The 17,108-nt window shown below is 39.3% G+C and overlaps 1 protein-coding gene across 1 annotated transcript in view; it reads left to right on the top strand.

Moving 5' to 3' along the window:
* Positions 1–856: 856 nt before the first annotated feature.
* The window catches only part of LOC103509770, a gene marked incomplete at its 3' end in the record, with an annotated part of 38,948 nt that continues 22,696 nt past the window's right edge, over positions 857–17,108 (top strand). The window contains exons 1-5 of the mRNA XM_026824041.1: positions 857–936; positions 1,296–1,455; positions 2,304–2,436; positions 11,127–11,328; positions 12,023–12,192. Of these exons, the coding sequence (XP_026679842.1) occupies positions 901–936; positions 1,296–1,455; positions 2,304–2,436; positions 11,127–11,328; positions 12,023–12,192 (701 nt within the window). The remainder of the gene's footprint in view (positions 937–1,295; positions 1,456–2,303; positions 2,437–11,126; positions 11,329–12,022; positions 12,193–17,108) is intronic.

Genomic DNA, 17,108 nt, shown 5'->3' with positions numbered 1-17,108 from the left:
TAAATCGATTTAAAAATTACCGGTAAATCGTGAACTTTGACGTCACGGTATACGCTCCCGTAGGCGATGACGTCATAATTCATGACTCCCGCTTCGTTTGTTTGTGCGCAAGCGTTTCTGTGTAAGTACTGTAGACCCTACCTGTGTAAGTACTGTAGACCCTACCTGTGTAAGTACTGTAGACTCTATCCTGTGTAAGTACTGTAGACCCTACCCTCATTTTACTCATAGGTATTATAGTTCAGATGTGAATGTGATTTATGTGATATACCTACAACCTACAAGTGTAATGAACGGATTTCTTTGATAAGGATTTAAGCGTTTCTTTGATATGAGTTGGTTAGAAATAATAATAGGGTGACTTGGGGTAATTTTGAGTCATGTGACTTTTGAGACAGCAACTTTAAATTTTTCAAAAATGTCATGCTTCTGTAGTCCATAAAGTAATTTGCGATCATTAAAATTGGTGTTTTGAAATAAAATAACACTTGACTCAAAATTAATTTTCGACCCTTTAAAGTTACCTTTTCGGAGTTTTGACCTCAGATTCGGATTTTTCATAACTTTTTACGTAGGAATCGATCTTTTATTAATAATATTTTCCCAATTGCAACTCCTCCATTGGATTTTATCTCGCATAGACTGGAATGTTACTGGAAGCCAGCATAGTTAGCTTGGAAGGTAGAGCGTCTCTCGTATAAGCCCTAGGGCGCGGGTTCGATTCCCACCTAGAGCGGATTTCACCCTAAACAGATAAGTTTCGTTCTCGGAACGACTGACTTTCTCCTATCCTGCCTTATTTCTTCTTACATTTAATTAATGGACACCTGTTGTATTTTCTTTGTGATTATAGAGGACAATCTTCAGCATTTGCAAGACATTCACAATTCTATTCAACAGATGAGGAATATCACGGCCCAGTCCTTATCTCAACAGGTAAGTTTTAATTTTGTTTAATATTTAATTCAGTATTTTTTACTTTTTTATTCATGACTGTACAAGTACCGGTGTATGACAAAACATCTCGAAGTCATTTAAAAAAGATTCTCCAAATCAAAATATTGACAAAACCGGTAAAGAAGCAAGCAGGTCCTTTTTTTCCAGGGTGAATCAAAACGAGGTTCTACAGGCCGAGATCCTGAACAACTCTCTAATTGAGATACAATTTTATTAGATAACATAGAATATAATGGAGAAATTTTCATACCTCATTCACTCTGTCAGCTGAGACTTAAAAGTCCTTTACAAACCTATTCTCGATGTTTACAAAACTCGCCATTCATTCGCATTTGCAGATAAAAAACTTGAGCGAGCAGTACGCGAGACTATGTTCATCGTGTCCATCATTGAGTGAGCAAGGATCAGATCCTGACATTCTATCCAGCTTGAACTCATCTCCCACTCATCACGCTAGGGGAAGCATTACACTCAATACTCCGGATATGCTACTCAAACGTAAGTAGCAGATGCTCGCATGGCAAATGGGAGGGCGCGAGTTCAAACTCAGCCGAGACATTAAATTCTATCCCAACACCGCCGTATGCTCGCATGGCAAATGGGAGGGCGCGAGTTCAAACTCAGCCGAGACATTAAATTCTATCCCATCACCGCCGTGAAACAACGAAAGAACGAAACAGAGTAGAAACATTAGATGCGTGTGGTCTGTGTCGTAGCATGCCCATCTCGTAGTATGCCTCGCAAAAGATGGGCGAGAGAAGAGACACAATACTTCCCAGTTCAGGTGTTGGGTCAACACGAAAACACCAGAAAGAAACCCTTTGAAATATTTGCAATCGAAAAAGGCGAACAAATTTTTGTCGATGGTGGGATACAACACCGCCGTGAAACAACGAAAGAACGAATCAGAGTAGAAACATTAGATGCGTGTGGTCTGTGTCGTAGCATGCCCATCCCGTAGTATGCCTCTCAAGAGATGGGCGAGAGAAGAGACACAATACTTCCCAGTTCAGGTGCTGGGTCAACACGAAAACACCAGAAAGAAACCCTTTGAAATATTTGCAATCGAAAAAGGCGAACAAATTTTTGTCGATGGTGGGATACAAACCCGGGTACTTTTTACATGGTAAGCAAGTACCTTGATGTCCTTGCTGTTGTCTGATTCCAGGTGGTTCAGCGGACTGGCAATCCAGAGTGTTAGATTCTACAGATTTAATGAGGAGGAGGAGCTGGGCTGCTCTGGATGGTTTGGATACTGAAGAAACATCACAGGGTGCTCTCAAAGTAGGGGGACTTTTTACATGGTAAGCAAGTACCTTGATGTCCTTGCTGTTGTCTGCTTCCAGGTGGTTCAGCGGACTGGCAATCCAGAGTGTTGGATTCTACAGATTTAATGAGGAGGAGGAGCTGGGCTGCTCTGGATGGTTTGGATACAGAAGAAACATCACAGGGTGCTCTCAAAGTAGAGAGACATAGGAGGTGAGTAGTGTTTCTTCTAACAAGTAAAACTTATAAGAGGGTGGAACTTGTGATAGAACATTTCTTCTTCGAGAGAGAGAGGCTTGGTATAGGGAACTGTAACTGCGGAGGTCTTATCTTCTCGAAATTAGTGATGTTCGATCTCGAGTAAAAGATCGATCTTTTGAATCGATTCGAATCGGAAGGCTAAAAATCGATCCATCAGATCAATCTCACCTAAAGAATCGATCTCAAGAAAATCTTTCTTCGATCTTTCACGCACTTGTGTTTTGTGACTTTTGTGTGAAAAAGACACAACAGACAAAATCAAATTGCGATTGATTGATTGATTGATTCAATTAGCTTGCGAAAACGAAATGTGAGTTTTGAATATTCGCGCGCTCACAATGCTCATATTAAAAAATGCATTTATCTTCAGATGGGAAATTCTTTTTTTTTTGGCGGGGGATTTTTTTTTATTTATTTTTTTATCCCTCTTAAATAAAAAAAAGATCGAAGTCTCGATCAAATTTCGATTAATCGATCTCGATTCAAGGGCAAAAGATCGATTCAAAAACCGATCGATTTTTGCAAAAAAATCGATCTTCGATTAAATCGGAGATCGATCCCCATCTATACTCGAAATCGAAAACAGAAGGAGGACAGGATAGGAGAAAGCTAACCGTTACGAGAACGAACCTTATGTGTTTAGGATAAAGTTCTCCCGGGAATCGAACCTAGGTAGGCTGGTATTTTAGACTTGATAAAAATACTTATTACATTATTTCCTTGATAAAGTCAACAATGGAGCAGTTGCAGTTGGGTAAAAATTATGAGTAAAAGGTCGATTCCTACGTAAAAAGTTGTGAAAAATCCAAATCTGAAGTCAAATAGAATATACCTTGTTTATATTGCCAGAACTGAAAAATTTCTTGTTTATTTTTTTTTTAAGCATTTCCTTTAGCTGGGGTATAGTTGATGGTAATTATTGTTTGGTTTGTTTATCCATCTCCTTTAGTCTAGGCTCTACGATATTGCTGCTATTGTAATTGTTCGTTTATTCATTTCCTTTAGTCTGGGATCTAGTCGATGGTAATGGAGCAGTTGCAGTTGGGTAAAAAATATGAATAAAAGGTCGATTCCTACGTAAAAAGTTGTGAAAAATCCAAATCTGAAGTCAAAACTCCGAAAAAGTAACTTTAAAAGGTCGAACAATTTTTAACCGCTGTGCCAATTAAAAAGTTCAAAGAGTTGTGACGTCAGACTTAATGTCAAAATGCGCAGAAACGCTTGCGCACAAACAAACGAAGCGGGAGTCACATTTGTTTTTACAGAGCAAACATGAGCAAATAGCTGGCACTGGCAAAACACTTTTAAGGTTATTACACTATTTTCTATACTTTTCCAAACAAATTTGAGCGAATATTTGCTCACTAAGCAAAGAGTGTAATCCTAGCTTTTTAAAAATTAAAAAGAATAGAATAGAATAGAATAGAATATACCTTGTTTATACTACCAGCATAGGACTACCAGCAAAAGAAAACAAAGAATTTTAAAACAAGCAAGTATTTTCTTGCTGCAAGAACTGCAAATAGTGTAATATAGTGGGAAACTTTTATTTTTGATGTGAGCAAATTTTCATTTTTCTCTATTTGAGCAAACATTTTCAAACGCAATATTTGCCTAAAAATGCCTCAAATCTAATACCCCTGCAAACAAATATTTATATTTCTGGTGCAAATATTTGCTCACTGAGCAAACAGTGTAATCCTAGCTTTTATCAGATCCTCACTCCCTATCCCTACACCTATAGGGAGTTGAAGAGTGAGTTACAAGTTTTAGGATCTGACTCATTGACTGAGTAGTCCACTGAAAAGAGCAGTTCTGAACTCACATTTTATGACCTTTCCAAAAAAGCCTTCTATGACCTTTTCACGAAATGCCTTTTGTAAAAGGCATTTAAAATCGTACTGTCGAGTACAGCGAGGGTACATTCTAGCATAGGAAGCGGAAGTTTACGGGTTCGAGACCCTTTTTTTACGCACACATCAACACTTGAATAGGTAAGACCTATCAAGCAATGATGATTTTACTAACACACATATACACAGACAGCAACAAACATACCAAAAATAATAGGTAATTAGATTATTTAGATATAGACCTAGTACAGTTAATAATTTAAATTAGATAAAGACCTAGTTGGTAGCGCATCTGTCTTGTAAGCGCTAGGCCGCGGATTCGATTCCCGCCCGGGGCGGATTTTATCCTGATGGGATAATGTTCGTTCTCGGAACGGCTGGCTTTCTCCTATCCTGTCTTCCTTCTCTCTCCGATTTCGGGACGATAAGACCATAGCGTTTACAGTTCCCTCTGTCAAACTCTTAAAAAAAAACCTACTTCCCAAGTACCTATACGTAACATTATCTCACAACTATTAAGTGGATATTATTACAACTTATTATCGCACTTTTAAAAGTTAGTTAGCTTAGTTGGTAGTGCGTCTGCCTTGTAAGCGCTAGGCCGCGGGTTCGATTCCCGCCCGGGGCGGATTTTATCCTGATGGGATAATGTTCGTTCTCGGAACGGCTGGCTTTCTCCTATCCTGTCTTCCTTCTCTCTTCGATTTCGGGACGATAAGACCTTAGCAGTTACAGTTCCCTCTGTCAAACCTCTCTCTCTCAAAAAAAAAAAAAAAAAGAAAAAAAAAAGACCTAGTTGGGTACATCTACATATAGGTACACTTGGGTCGTAAGTCGTGATGTGTGAAAATGACGTACTGTATCTAACACAAGGTATGACGTGTACCCATATGATAAGCATTATCTTGTGACCGGCACACCTTACAGACGAGGTACTTACTATTTAATTATAGAGATGACTACCTATCTCATTCTGGCAGTATAAACAGGGTATATTCTATTCTATTCTATTCTATTCTATTCTACCTATGTCTAACTAGTGAGACTGGGCTATTCTATGACTTATTAAATTATCGTGCAGATCACTGAATAACTATTATTATGTACATATTATACTCGTATAGCTTCAAAAATGGTGAAGAGGCCCTCAGCTTCACCGCTTATAACAGTTATAAGCTTATAAGTTATACCTAACTAATGAAATTACATTACACTTTACCGTAAATAACTAATAAAAATTATTTTTCACCATAAATGACAGACGGTGTTTCACCACAAATAACTAACTGTGCTTTACCGCAAATCTCTAACGGAGCTTTTATGTTCCAACTTTGGTGTAGTGGTTAGCACGGTGGACTTTGAATCTGGAGGTTGGTGGTTCGAGTCCAAGTCAAGTCATGAAATATAGCGTAGTGTATTAAGCGAGGAACACCATCTGTGACAAGCATTTATGCTTAACGCAATTAAAAATTCCCTTTTCCTTTTAACAAAGGGAACTACACTACAGATAGGTAATGTTGCTTCACCACAAATAAGTAACAGAGTTTCACCGCAAATTACTAATGTAGTTTTGTGTGTTTATGTTTCAGGGTCGGAGGATAGTGAGGAGGACCTAGTGACGGACTACTCCACCCCTCCCACCATCATGTCTCATCAGCCCTCCCTCCCCCTCTACCCATCCACCCCTTATCCTACCCATGGGGGCCCCCTGGTGCCCATCATAAGTGTCACCCCGCACTCCCCAGCCGGCAAACAGCAATATCCTGTGCTTGGTAAGTATCTGGGTTTGAATCTTCGAAGAGACAAAAAAATTGTGTCTATGAAAGCGGTAAAATGCCGCCAACCGTTGCACCGACCTTAACCAAAAGTTTCGTGTCGCATCCTTGTCACATTTGACATCTACATACAAAATTTCAACTCTCTAGCTCTTACCGTTCTCGAGATATTTTGTTTACAGACACACACACGGACCAATGGCTGAAACTTTGGATTTAGGCTCTAGGGACCTCAAAACGTGTTTTGGCACAAAAATTTGACCATCGAAAATTTGACCCGATTACATTACTTTCCTTCCTATAGGATAAGGAAAGTAAAAAGACGAGAAACTCCCGAAAATTTTGACCCGATTACATTACTTTCCTTCCTATAGGATAAGGAAAGTAAAAAGTACCATAATAAAATACAGCTTAGGCTGGGCCCTACTCCACTACTGAGGTTAGGGTTTGGGGTGGGTTCACAAAGTTAAAGCGGTCAAAATACCGCCAACCGCAGCACCTATCTAAACCAAACGTTTTGAGTTGCATCTTTGTCATATTTGTTAACTACATACCAAATTTCAAGTCTCTAGCTCATACCTTATAGCCTTATACCGTTCTCGATATATTGTTAAATTACACCGAAAACCGCTAAAAAGCGGTAAAATGCCGCCAACCGTCGCACCGATCTTAACCAAAAGTTTCGTGTCGCATCCTTGTCACATTTGACATCTACATATCAAATTTCAAGTCTCTAGCACTCTAGCTCTTACCGTTCTCGAGATATTTTGTTTAGACAGACAGACACACAGACTCACACACGGACCAATGGCTGAAACTTTGGATTTAGGCTCTAGGGACCTCAAAACGTGTTTTGGCACTAAAAACTGACCATCGAAAATTTGACCCGATTACATTACTTTCCTTCCTATAGGATAAGGAAAGTAAAAAGCTACAGATGTGAATTTTGTACTTACCTATGTTTAACTTCCAGGGGATCTTCTTCTTCATACCATAATAAAATACAGCTTAGGCTGGGCCCTACTCCACTACTGAGGTTAGGGTTTGGGGTGGGTTCACAAAGTAATTTTACTCATAGGTATTATAGTTCAGATGTGAATGTGATTTATGTGATATACCTACAAGTATAATGAACGGATTTCTTTGATAAGGATTTAAGCGTTTCTTTGATAAGAGTTGGTTAGAAATAATAATAGGGGGACTTGGGGTAATTTTGAGTCATGTGAACTTTTGAGACAGCAACTTTAATTGTCTCAAAAATGTCATGCTTCTGTAGTCCATAAAGTAATTTGCGATCATTAAAATTGGTGTTTTGAAATAAAATAACACTTGACTCAAAATTGCCCCAACCCACCCTAATGATAAAAAAATCTCAGTCATGTACAATTTTACAGTAATAAAATTACAACATTAGAAAGTTCCTTCTCAGAAAGACCGCTAGGCTATCTATGTCCCTACATTGAAAAGTTGATCACTTTTGAAAGTCCTTTTTTGCATGCTACCTAACGGTATCTCTAGGAAAATTTCTCAACGTCTTTTTGCATGTTACCTAACCCATCGAGGAAGATCAAAGGATGCATGCTACCTAACGGTATCTCTAGGAAAATTTCTCAACGTCTTTTTGCATGTTACCTAACCCATCGAGGAAGATCAAAGGATTTTGATGGAATGAAAAAAGCTCTGTGGTTCGACAATAGTTTAGGTAAAGTTAGGTATAGACCCGGTTTTACAATCGTGGAGAATGTTAATTTAAAATCCTTTTTATTAGTAAGTATCTGTTATAAGCAACAATTATGAACTTATATCTATCGTTTTGTCTTTTTCTCCCTCCCTATATCTCTCTCTCCCCCTCCTTCCCTCCCTGCATATCTTTCCTTCTCTCTCCATCGCCATTCATCTATCTCTCTTTGTCTCCTTTACAATCGCGATCTTTTTTATTAGTACCTATCTATTATAAGCAACAATTATGAAACTTATATCTATCGTTTTGTCTTTCTCTCCCTCCCTCTCTTTTCCTTTCTCTCCCTCCATATATCTCTCTCCCCCTCCTTCCCTCCCTGCATATCTTTCCTTCTCTCTCCATCGCCATTCATCTATCTCTCTTTGTCTCCTTTACAATCGCTACATCCATCTATCTCTCTCCTCTCTCTCTCTCTCCCTCTGTTTCCCTCTCCTCCCATCTCTCTCGGTTATTCCAGCTCCTCTCTTTTTTAATTTATTTATTATTTCATGTATGTCCTCAGGGTTGGGTGTGGGATATTTTTCATTTGTATGCTTCTTCATTTTGTCTCTCTCTCCCCCGTGAACTTTTATCCCCGGGAACTCAAACTCACTCTGTATTGTCTCGTAGTAGCTAGCAATGTACAGTGAGTGAGTGAGTTATAATAAAAGAACTACTCAGTCAATGAGTTACTTAAGCTAGGATTACACTCTTTGGTCAGTGAGCAAATATTTGCTCAAATTTGTTTGGAAAAGTATAGAAAAAATATTTTCTCTCTGTGTTTGCCCAAACAAATATTTGCCTCAAATATTCCAAGTGTAATATAGTCCCAAGTCACCAAGTAGAAAATATAAATTTATTTGTTTCTATTTTTCTGCATTTGTTTTTCTCTGCCACCCAACCTATTCTACCCTAGTTAGTTACCTACCCTACCTATCCTAGTCAGTTACCTACCCTATCTTGACCTCCAGGTTCTATTGTGCTTATACAGGCGGGATGATTGTGTTTTCCAATATTAATCCCATGTACAGTCAAAGCGGGATATAAGCCAGCCTAGTTAGCTGAGACTCTACTCCAAATAATAGAAAGTAAATACTAGCTCTCAAGTAGCACTGAAGCATCAGCTCGAGACATCTGATCCTGGCAAAAATTTACTTCACTCTGACTTGAGAGCGAGGGATTTGGGTTCATAAGTACGGTCGTTAGAGGATAGCACGTCTGTCTTGTAAGTCGCGGGTTTGATTCCCGTCCGGGGCGAATTTTATCCTATACAACTTGAGTTCTTATCCAGGTTTGACTGTAATAATCTCATATATTTCTTATCCAGGTTTGACTGTATTAATCTCATATATCGGGAATGCCTGTTATCGTTTCCTGCATACACATACACATTATCCTATCTTTCCTATTAACTTCACCTATATTACCTACCCTATCCTATTCTATTCTTACCACCTATACCTATAGATCAGCGATTCTCAACCGGGAGTACGCGTACCCCTGGGGGTACGTGAGAGACTCTCTGGGGGTACGCGAAAAGAATTTGCGTAATGGCGGACAAAAGCAAAAGCAAATTTTGACGGCTTATCAATGGAGTTTAGAGTCCAAAAAGGTATTGAATTTTGACCTCAAGTGTACACGGTACTCATTATTAGGGTGGCGGGGGTTCGTGAGATCAAACCCGGGTACCCAAGGGGTGCGCGGGAGAACAAAGGTTGAGAACCGCTGCTGTAGATTACCTATCCATTATAATTAATTTTCCGTGTATTTTCCTCTTAACTCAATACAGTACGGGCGGGCTTAAGCGGCAACTATACTTAATACTTACCTACCTACAGTACTTACCTACCTACAGTACCTACCTACCTACAGTACTTACCTACCTACAGTACTTACCTACCTACTGCACTTACCTACCTACAGTACTTACCTACCTACAGTACCTACCTACCTACAGTATTTACCTACCTACAGTACTTACCTACCTACAGTACTTACCTACCTACAGTACTTACCTACCTACAGTACTTACCTACCTACAATACTTACCTACTTACAGTACTTACCTACCTACAGTACTTACGAGTATGAAAAACTTCAGTAATTTCTACCATACAAAACTTTAGGCTGATTACAGAACGATAAGACGGTCTTATCGTCCCGAACTCAATGAGAGAATGAGGACAGAATAAAAGCTCAGCCGTTCCGAGAACGAACATTATAAGTGCTTAGAATAAAGTTCGGCCCGGGCAGGAATCGAACTCGCCACCTACCGCTTTACAGACGCGCTACTTTCCAAGCTAACTAGACTGGCTTTGAAGGGTCTGGTTTCAGATTTTTTATACATTTGAAAAAAAGAAGAAGGAGGAGGAGAAAGAGGAAAGAAAAAGAAGGAGAGAAAAAGCTTCACCACAATTTTATTTTAAATGGAGGAGTTGCAAATGGGTAAAAATTATAAATAAATGGTCGATTCCTATGTAAAAAGTTGGGAAAAATCCAAATCTGAGGTCACTTACTATTTAATTATAGAGATGACTACCTATCTCATTCTGGCAGTATAAACAGGGTATATTCTATTCTATTCTATTCTATTCTATTCTACCTATGTCTAACTAGTGAGACTGGGCTATTCTATGACTTATTAAATTATCGTGCAGATCACTGAATAACTATTATTATGTACATATTATACTCGTATAGCTTCAAAAATGGTGAAGAGGCCCTCAGCTTCACCGCTTATAACAGTTATAAGCTTATAAGTTATACCTAACTAATGAAATTACATTACACTTTACCGTAAATAACTAATAAAAATTATTTTTCACCATAAATGACAGACGGTGTTTCACCACAAATAACTAACTGTGCTTTACCGCAAATCTCTAACGGAGCTTTTATGTTCCAACTTTGGTGTAGTGGTTAGCACGGTGGACTTTGAATCTGGAGGTTGGTGGTTCGAGTCCAAGTCAAGTCATAAAATTTAGCGTAGTGTATTAAGCGGGGAACAACATTTGTGACAACCTATGCTTAACACAATTAAATGACCAAGAGGCAGAGCGGACCATGTCCAAAAAGCGTTGTGAAATAAATGGAGTTAAGATTAGAACTAGACAAATTTTAAATAGAGATAGCCATTTTGTTTTTGCTCTCATTTCAATACAACACTAAAGTGAAATTAGCAACCAATAGATAGATCTTTTTGAGTATCCAACCAAAATATAACGGTATGAAATAATGTTAATATACAGGATGACTAATATGAACCTAAGCAATAATTGAATCCTCCATTCACAGTGTCAGTCTAAGCAGTATGGAGTCAGACATGGATTATCTACTAGGGGATAGTACGGCTAATCTCCTATCCAGTGCGGAAGAACCTACAGGTGTCTCTCTGATGAGGAAACTGAGTGCCGGTAGTACTCTGGTGTCACCCCGCCGAACTACGAGACTGGGAGGAAACTCTTCTACACATTCTCTCAACGAGGCAGATCTGCAGGTGAGAAAGAAGATTTTATCTTAATTTTTTCCCCACTCCAAGAGCAACCTACGTGGCCGAGTGGGTATCACACTAGGCTTGCACGCAGGAGGTCCGGGTTCGATTCCCGGCGGGACCGAGGTTTTTTCGGCTTTGTGCTTGGAGTTCGGGGTGCACTCAGCCTCGTAAGGACAATTGAGTAGGCTCCTTGATTCGAGTAGCGACCAGTGGCGACATTACCAGAGTAAAAAGATAATTGAAATGTGGAAATTGATTGCAAAGGAGGCACTTAGTAATGTTGTGATATCCACGAAAGTTGTGAAAAAGCTCCGCTTTACCACAAAGAATTGGAGATTTTGATTTTTATTAGATTTTTTCTTCCAAGATGAGTTAGTGTTTCGTCGTCGTTTTTATATCGTAGCAATGAAACAACTGCTACATTAGACCCATGAGTTCTGTGTCGTAGCATGCCCATCCCGTAGTACTTGTTCCTTTCTTACACAAAAAGCCCACTCTGATGCTTAGGTTTAGGGGTAGACAGCCCTAAAACTCAGGTTGACCATTTACGAAAATGTCTATTCTTGTCACCGGATGGGCGAAAAGAGACACAATACTTCTGATTTAGGTGCTGGGTCATATTTAACTGTTATACATCATTTTCACTGATGTGTATTTTTTATTTTAACTGTTATATTATGTTTCCTTCTCCACACAGAGTGATTTCAACAAGGTTCTGGCCAAGAGAGAGGCAGAATCTCGTCTCCTATCCACCATTAAGCTCCCCCTCCAGAAGTCAATCTCCACCCCCTCCATACTGGGACCACGTGACCTTAGTGGAGGGGAAGTGAGTGTAGCAGACTCCACCACACTGCAGACCCTACCTGTGTAAGTACCTACTGTAGACCCTGTAATAGTGTAGACCTTGCCTGTGTAAGTACCGTAGACCCCCTATGTGTGTAAGTACTTGCCTGTTTAATAGTGTAGACCCTGCCTGTGTAAGTACTGTAGACTCTGTAATAGTGTAGACCCTACTCTGTGTAAGTACCGTAGACCCCCTATGTGTGTAAGTACTGTAGACTCTACCCTGTGTAATTACTGTAGACCCTGTAATAGTGTAGACCTTGCCTGTGTAAGTACTGTAGACACTACTTGTGTAATAGTGTAGACCCTACCTGTGTAAGTACTGTAGACCCTACTTGTGTAATAGTGTAGACCCTACCTGTGTAAGTACTGAAATATTCCTCAACCACATCAGTTAAAGAGTTAAAATTAAGTAAATAACATTTCCTCTTATTTCCAGGTGGCCGCAGCCAAAATCCACAGCAATAATCTTCCTCAACCACATCAGTTAAAGAGTTAAAATTAAGTAAATAACATTTCGTCTTATTTCCAGGTGGCCGCAGCCAAAATCCACAGCAAGAAGTCCTCCAGTTCAATCTCCTCTCAGTCTCAACTTTCATCCAGCAAGTGAGTAGCGCTACTCAGTTTATTACACGTTTTCATATGCAGTCTGTTTCTGTGTTGCATTTCTCAATGTCTGTTGTGCTTACTAAGCTACACACATATGATACTTGTCATGTTTTCATAATTATATTTGGTGTAAGCTCCAGCTCCATATGATATGTATGTGTTGTCATGTTTTTAACATTTTTGATGCAAGCTTCATACAAGAAATGCCATGTATATGTTGTTATGTTTTACTCAATTGCATATGTTAGGCACAATCGACGGAGTCACTTAAGCGGTGAAAGAATGACTACTACACGTGTGCTAAATGCTAATTACAAAATGCACAATCCCCGAAATTCGGCAATTGGATCCCAAATACATAGCCTGCGGTTTGGTACTATATGAATAATAAAAAACCTGAAATCTTTCTAAACTAGGTAATATGGACTGTCTGACAGAGATTTCTTGTATAACTACTAAAGATGTTTTACCCTCCATTCGATGATATGTTGAACAAGCTAGAAGTTCTTAATATGAAATGTATTTTATAAGTTCATAGAATAGAACTGTATAACACATTGCCCAAAGTATTAACATGTAAAGAAAATGAAGAAATAGTTGTGAAAAACCTCAACTGTTTTTCATTTCCATTGCAAAGTATGGGGAATTGGGAGCATTTTACAAAAACTTTCGTATCTTAATGAATTATTGTCTATCCAAAATGGGCTCAAGCAGGGTTAGACCCTTGTATCATAGCTTTGAATTTTCTTCTCATGTTAATATCGCGGGCGTGTGAGTGTTTAGCCCACATTTATGTTTAAGTTTATTTTATCCATTGAATTTTATCATGTTTGCTGCATCACATTTTAGCCCATCATAATAATTGTTCTATTTCAAGACAATATTTCCAAATATCTCTGCTTGGTTAATGTTTATCCATTGCATTTCAGCACTCATTTCATTTTTTTTACTTTCTTTTGACCGTCTTACCTTTGTATGGAGGGAGGGTACCCGATTTTTTTTTTTGTTAGTTTTTTTTTTTCGTCTTGGTCGTTGTTGTTGGCTTTTGAACGTTGGATTTTCTGTTGCCTGCTTGCACTCAGCCGGATAACTCGTACAATATCCTGTCTCTCCCCCTGGCGTAGAGTCGCTACCAAGTTGGGCGTCAAGTAAGTGTGGACACGCCCTTCCCTCTCTCTTTTATTCTTCTTTCCCCTCCCCTCTCTTTGATTCTTCTCTTCCCTCTCTTTAAATGATAAATATACAAATAAATGGCTTCAAAGTCCTGAATTGAATCAAATAAATAGTCAGCCTTTCGTTTCGTGTTCCATCTTCGTACCTCTTTCAATTTCTCCTTCTCCTCCCTTATTCTTTTCCCCTGTCCTCTTGTCTGATTATCCTTCTGTTTTGTGTGATTATAATTATTTATCTCTTTATTGTTCCATTTATGTTTTTCATTTATCTTTCTGATAGAAGATTTTGAGTTATCTCTCTGATAGAAGTTTTTCAGTTACCTTTCTATTCTAATTGAGTTTCAATTTTCTATCCTGTCTTCCTTCTCTCTTCGATTTCGGGGCGATAAGACCTAGCAGTTACAGTTCCCTCTGTCAAACCTCTTAAAAAAAAAAAAAAATTAAACCATGAAATTCGAGTACTCAAGTGCAATATTTTGCCGATGGTGGGAATCGAACCCGGGACTAGAGGTTGTGATGTGAAATCCGCAGTCCTGACATTAGAAAGATGAGAGTAGTAGGACACCGGTAGAAGAGAACACGATCGCAAGAGACACGAGGACCGAAGAGACTCGAAGACTGCCGAATTAACTAAATTAAGTTTTTATTTGGGACTCGGTCCGAGTGTTTGGAGTATTTAACTGGTTCAGTCAGTTAGTCTTTGTCTGAGATTCAAGTCTTTCAATCAGTTTTTATTTTTACACATCTCTACCCGAGACGTTCTGCTTGGCAAGCTTTTTTATTTGGGACTTGGTCTGAGTGTTTGGAGTATTTAACTGGTCCAGTCAGTTAGTCTTTGTCTGAGATTCAAGTCTTTCAATCAGTTTTTATTTTTACACATCTCTACCCGAGACGTTCTGCTTGGCAAGCGAGGGCGTTGCCACTGGGATCACTGTGCTCACTTGTGTACTGAGTCTTTGGGAAACTCAAAAGGACAGTCTTTCAAATAGGTGGTACATTTTTCTCTAATTAATTTAATTCTAATTCCTCTTTAATTAATTTAGTTTTAATTTATTTCCCACAGGATATTCTGATAGAAGTGAACGCTCAGGTGGCAGAGAAGGAGAAGGAGGATAGGAAGCTAGAAATGTACAATAGAATAGAAGCTAAATCTTCCACTGAATATCGAGGAGTCAAGTTCAAGAAGTCGGACATTTTGAATTTCAATAGGAAACTCAGGTGAGATTCTCTTCACTTTTTCTTTTTCAGTTCTAAAAATTACAACTTCTTCAATTTACGATTTTTCTCGTTTTTTGAGGTCTTAATCTTGGTTGAGATTACTTACTTTATTTTCTATGTCCGCAAGACAGACATGATACATACCTGTATCACAGCTCACAGTGTTGGAATGATTGAGGGTTTTAAACCTTTTGGGTGCTCAGAAAGAACATCTGGGCTACTTTCAAGTCCCAAGTCATTTAAGTCATAGCCTTCTGAAAACGAGATACCACGTCAAGTCATTTCACTATCTTATTAAGTCATAATATTTACAGGTAATTTTGAAAGTGAAAATGTTGTGTTATGTGTAGATCAAAATTTTTCCTGTCAGTAGGTACTCAAGTCTTATTTATTTTCTTTCCAACTCGCAGGTTCGAAGGGTCGGCCTCCCTCATGCAAGGCACGCGCAAGTCTCAAGAAGTTCTAGTCATAGTATTATCCGACATTTTGTTTTTCCTACAAGAGGTGTCGCAGCACAAGTATTCATTACAGGAATCTAGTAATACAGTCAAGTATACGTTCTTTACCCCAGACAATAAGGTAAGAAACAAACTAGAAATACAACTATTAAACTCTCCAAAAATAAACTATCTAAACCCTAAGGTAAACCCTGCACATCTTATAATATGCATCTCGAAACCCAGCATAGGGCCAAAAATTTTCGACCTACTTGTGTAAGTACTGTAGACCCTACTTGTGTAAGTACTGTAGACCCTACTTGTGTAATAGTGTAGACCCTACCTGTGTAAGTACTGTAGACCCTACCTGTGTAAGTACTGTAGACTCTATCCTGTGTAAGTACTGTAGACCCTACCTGTGTAAGTACTGTAGACCCTACCTGTGTAAGTACTGTAGACCCTACCTGTGTAAGTACTGTAGACCCTACCTGTGTAAGTACTGTAGACCCTACCTGTGTAAGTACTGTAGACCCCCTATGTGTGTAAGTACTTGCCTGTGTAATAGTGTAGACCCTACCTGTGTAAGTACTGTAGACCCTACCTGTGTAAGTACTGCAGACCCTACCTGTGTAAGTACTGTAGACCCTACCTGTGTAAGTACTGTAGACCCTACCTGTGTAAGTACTGTAGACCCTACCTGTGTAAGTACTGCAGACCCTACCTGTGTAAGTACTGTAGACCCTACCTGTGTAAGTACTGCAGACCCTACCTGTGTAAGTACTGTAGACCCTACCTGTGTAAGTACTGCAGACCCTACCTGTGTAAGTACTGTAGACCCTACCTGTGTAAGTACTGCAGACCCTACCTGTGTAAGTACTGTAGACCCTACCTGTGTAAGTACTGCAGACCCTACCTGTGTAAGTACTGTAGACCCTACCTGTGTAAGTACTGCAGACCCTACCTGTGTAAGTACTGTAGACCCTACCTGTGTAAGTACTGCAGACCCTACCTGTGTAAGTACTGTAGACCCTACCTGTGTAAGTACTGCAGACCCTACCTGTGTAAGTACTGTAGACCCTACCTGTGTAAGTACTGCAGACCCTACCTGTGTAAGTACTGTAGACCCTACCTGTGTAAGTACTGCAGACCCTACCTGTGTAATTACTGTGGACCCTGTAATAGTGTAGACCTTGCCTGTGTAAGTACTGTAGACCCTACCTGTGTAAGTACTGTGGACCCTACCTGTGTAAGTACTGTAGACCCTACCTGTGTAAGTACTGTAGACCCTACCTGTGTAAGTACTGTGGACCCTGTAATAGTGTAGACCTTGCCTGTGTAAGTACTGTAGACCCTACCTGTGTAAGTACTGTAGACCCTACCTGTGTAATTACTGTAGACCCTGTAATAGTGTAGACCTTGCCTGTGTAAGTACTGTAGACCCTACCTGTGTAATTACTGTAGACCCTGTAATAGTGTAGACCTTGCCTGTGTAAGTACCGTAGAC

Source organism: Diaphorina citri, unplaced genomic scaffold (assembly GCF_000475195.1).
Source record: "Diaphorina citri unplaced genomic scaffold, Diaci psyllid genome assembly version 1.1 scaffold528, whole genome shotgun sequence".
Classification (NCBI taxonomy): Eukaryota; Metazoa; Arthropoda; class Insecta; order Hemiptera; family Psyllidae; genus Diaphorina; species Diaphorina citri.
This window is presented reverse-complemented; position numbering and strand designations above follow the sequence as displayed.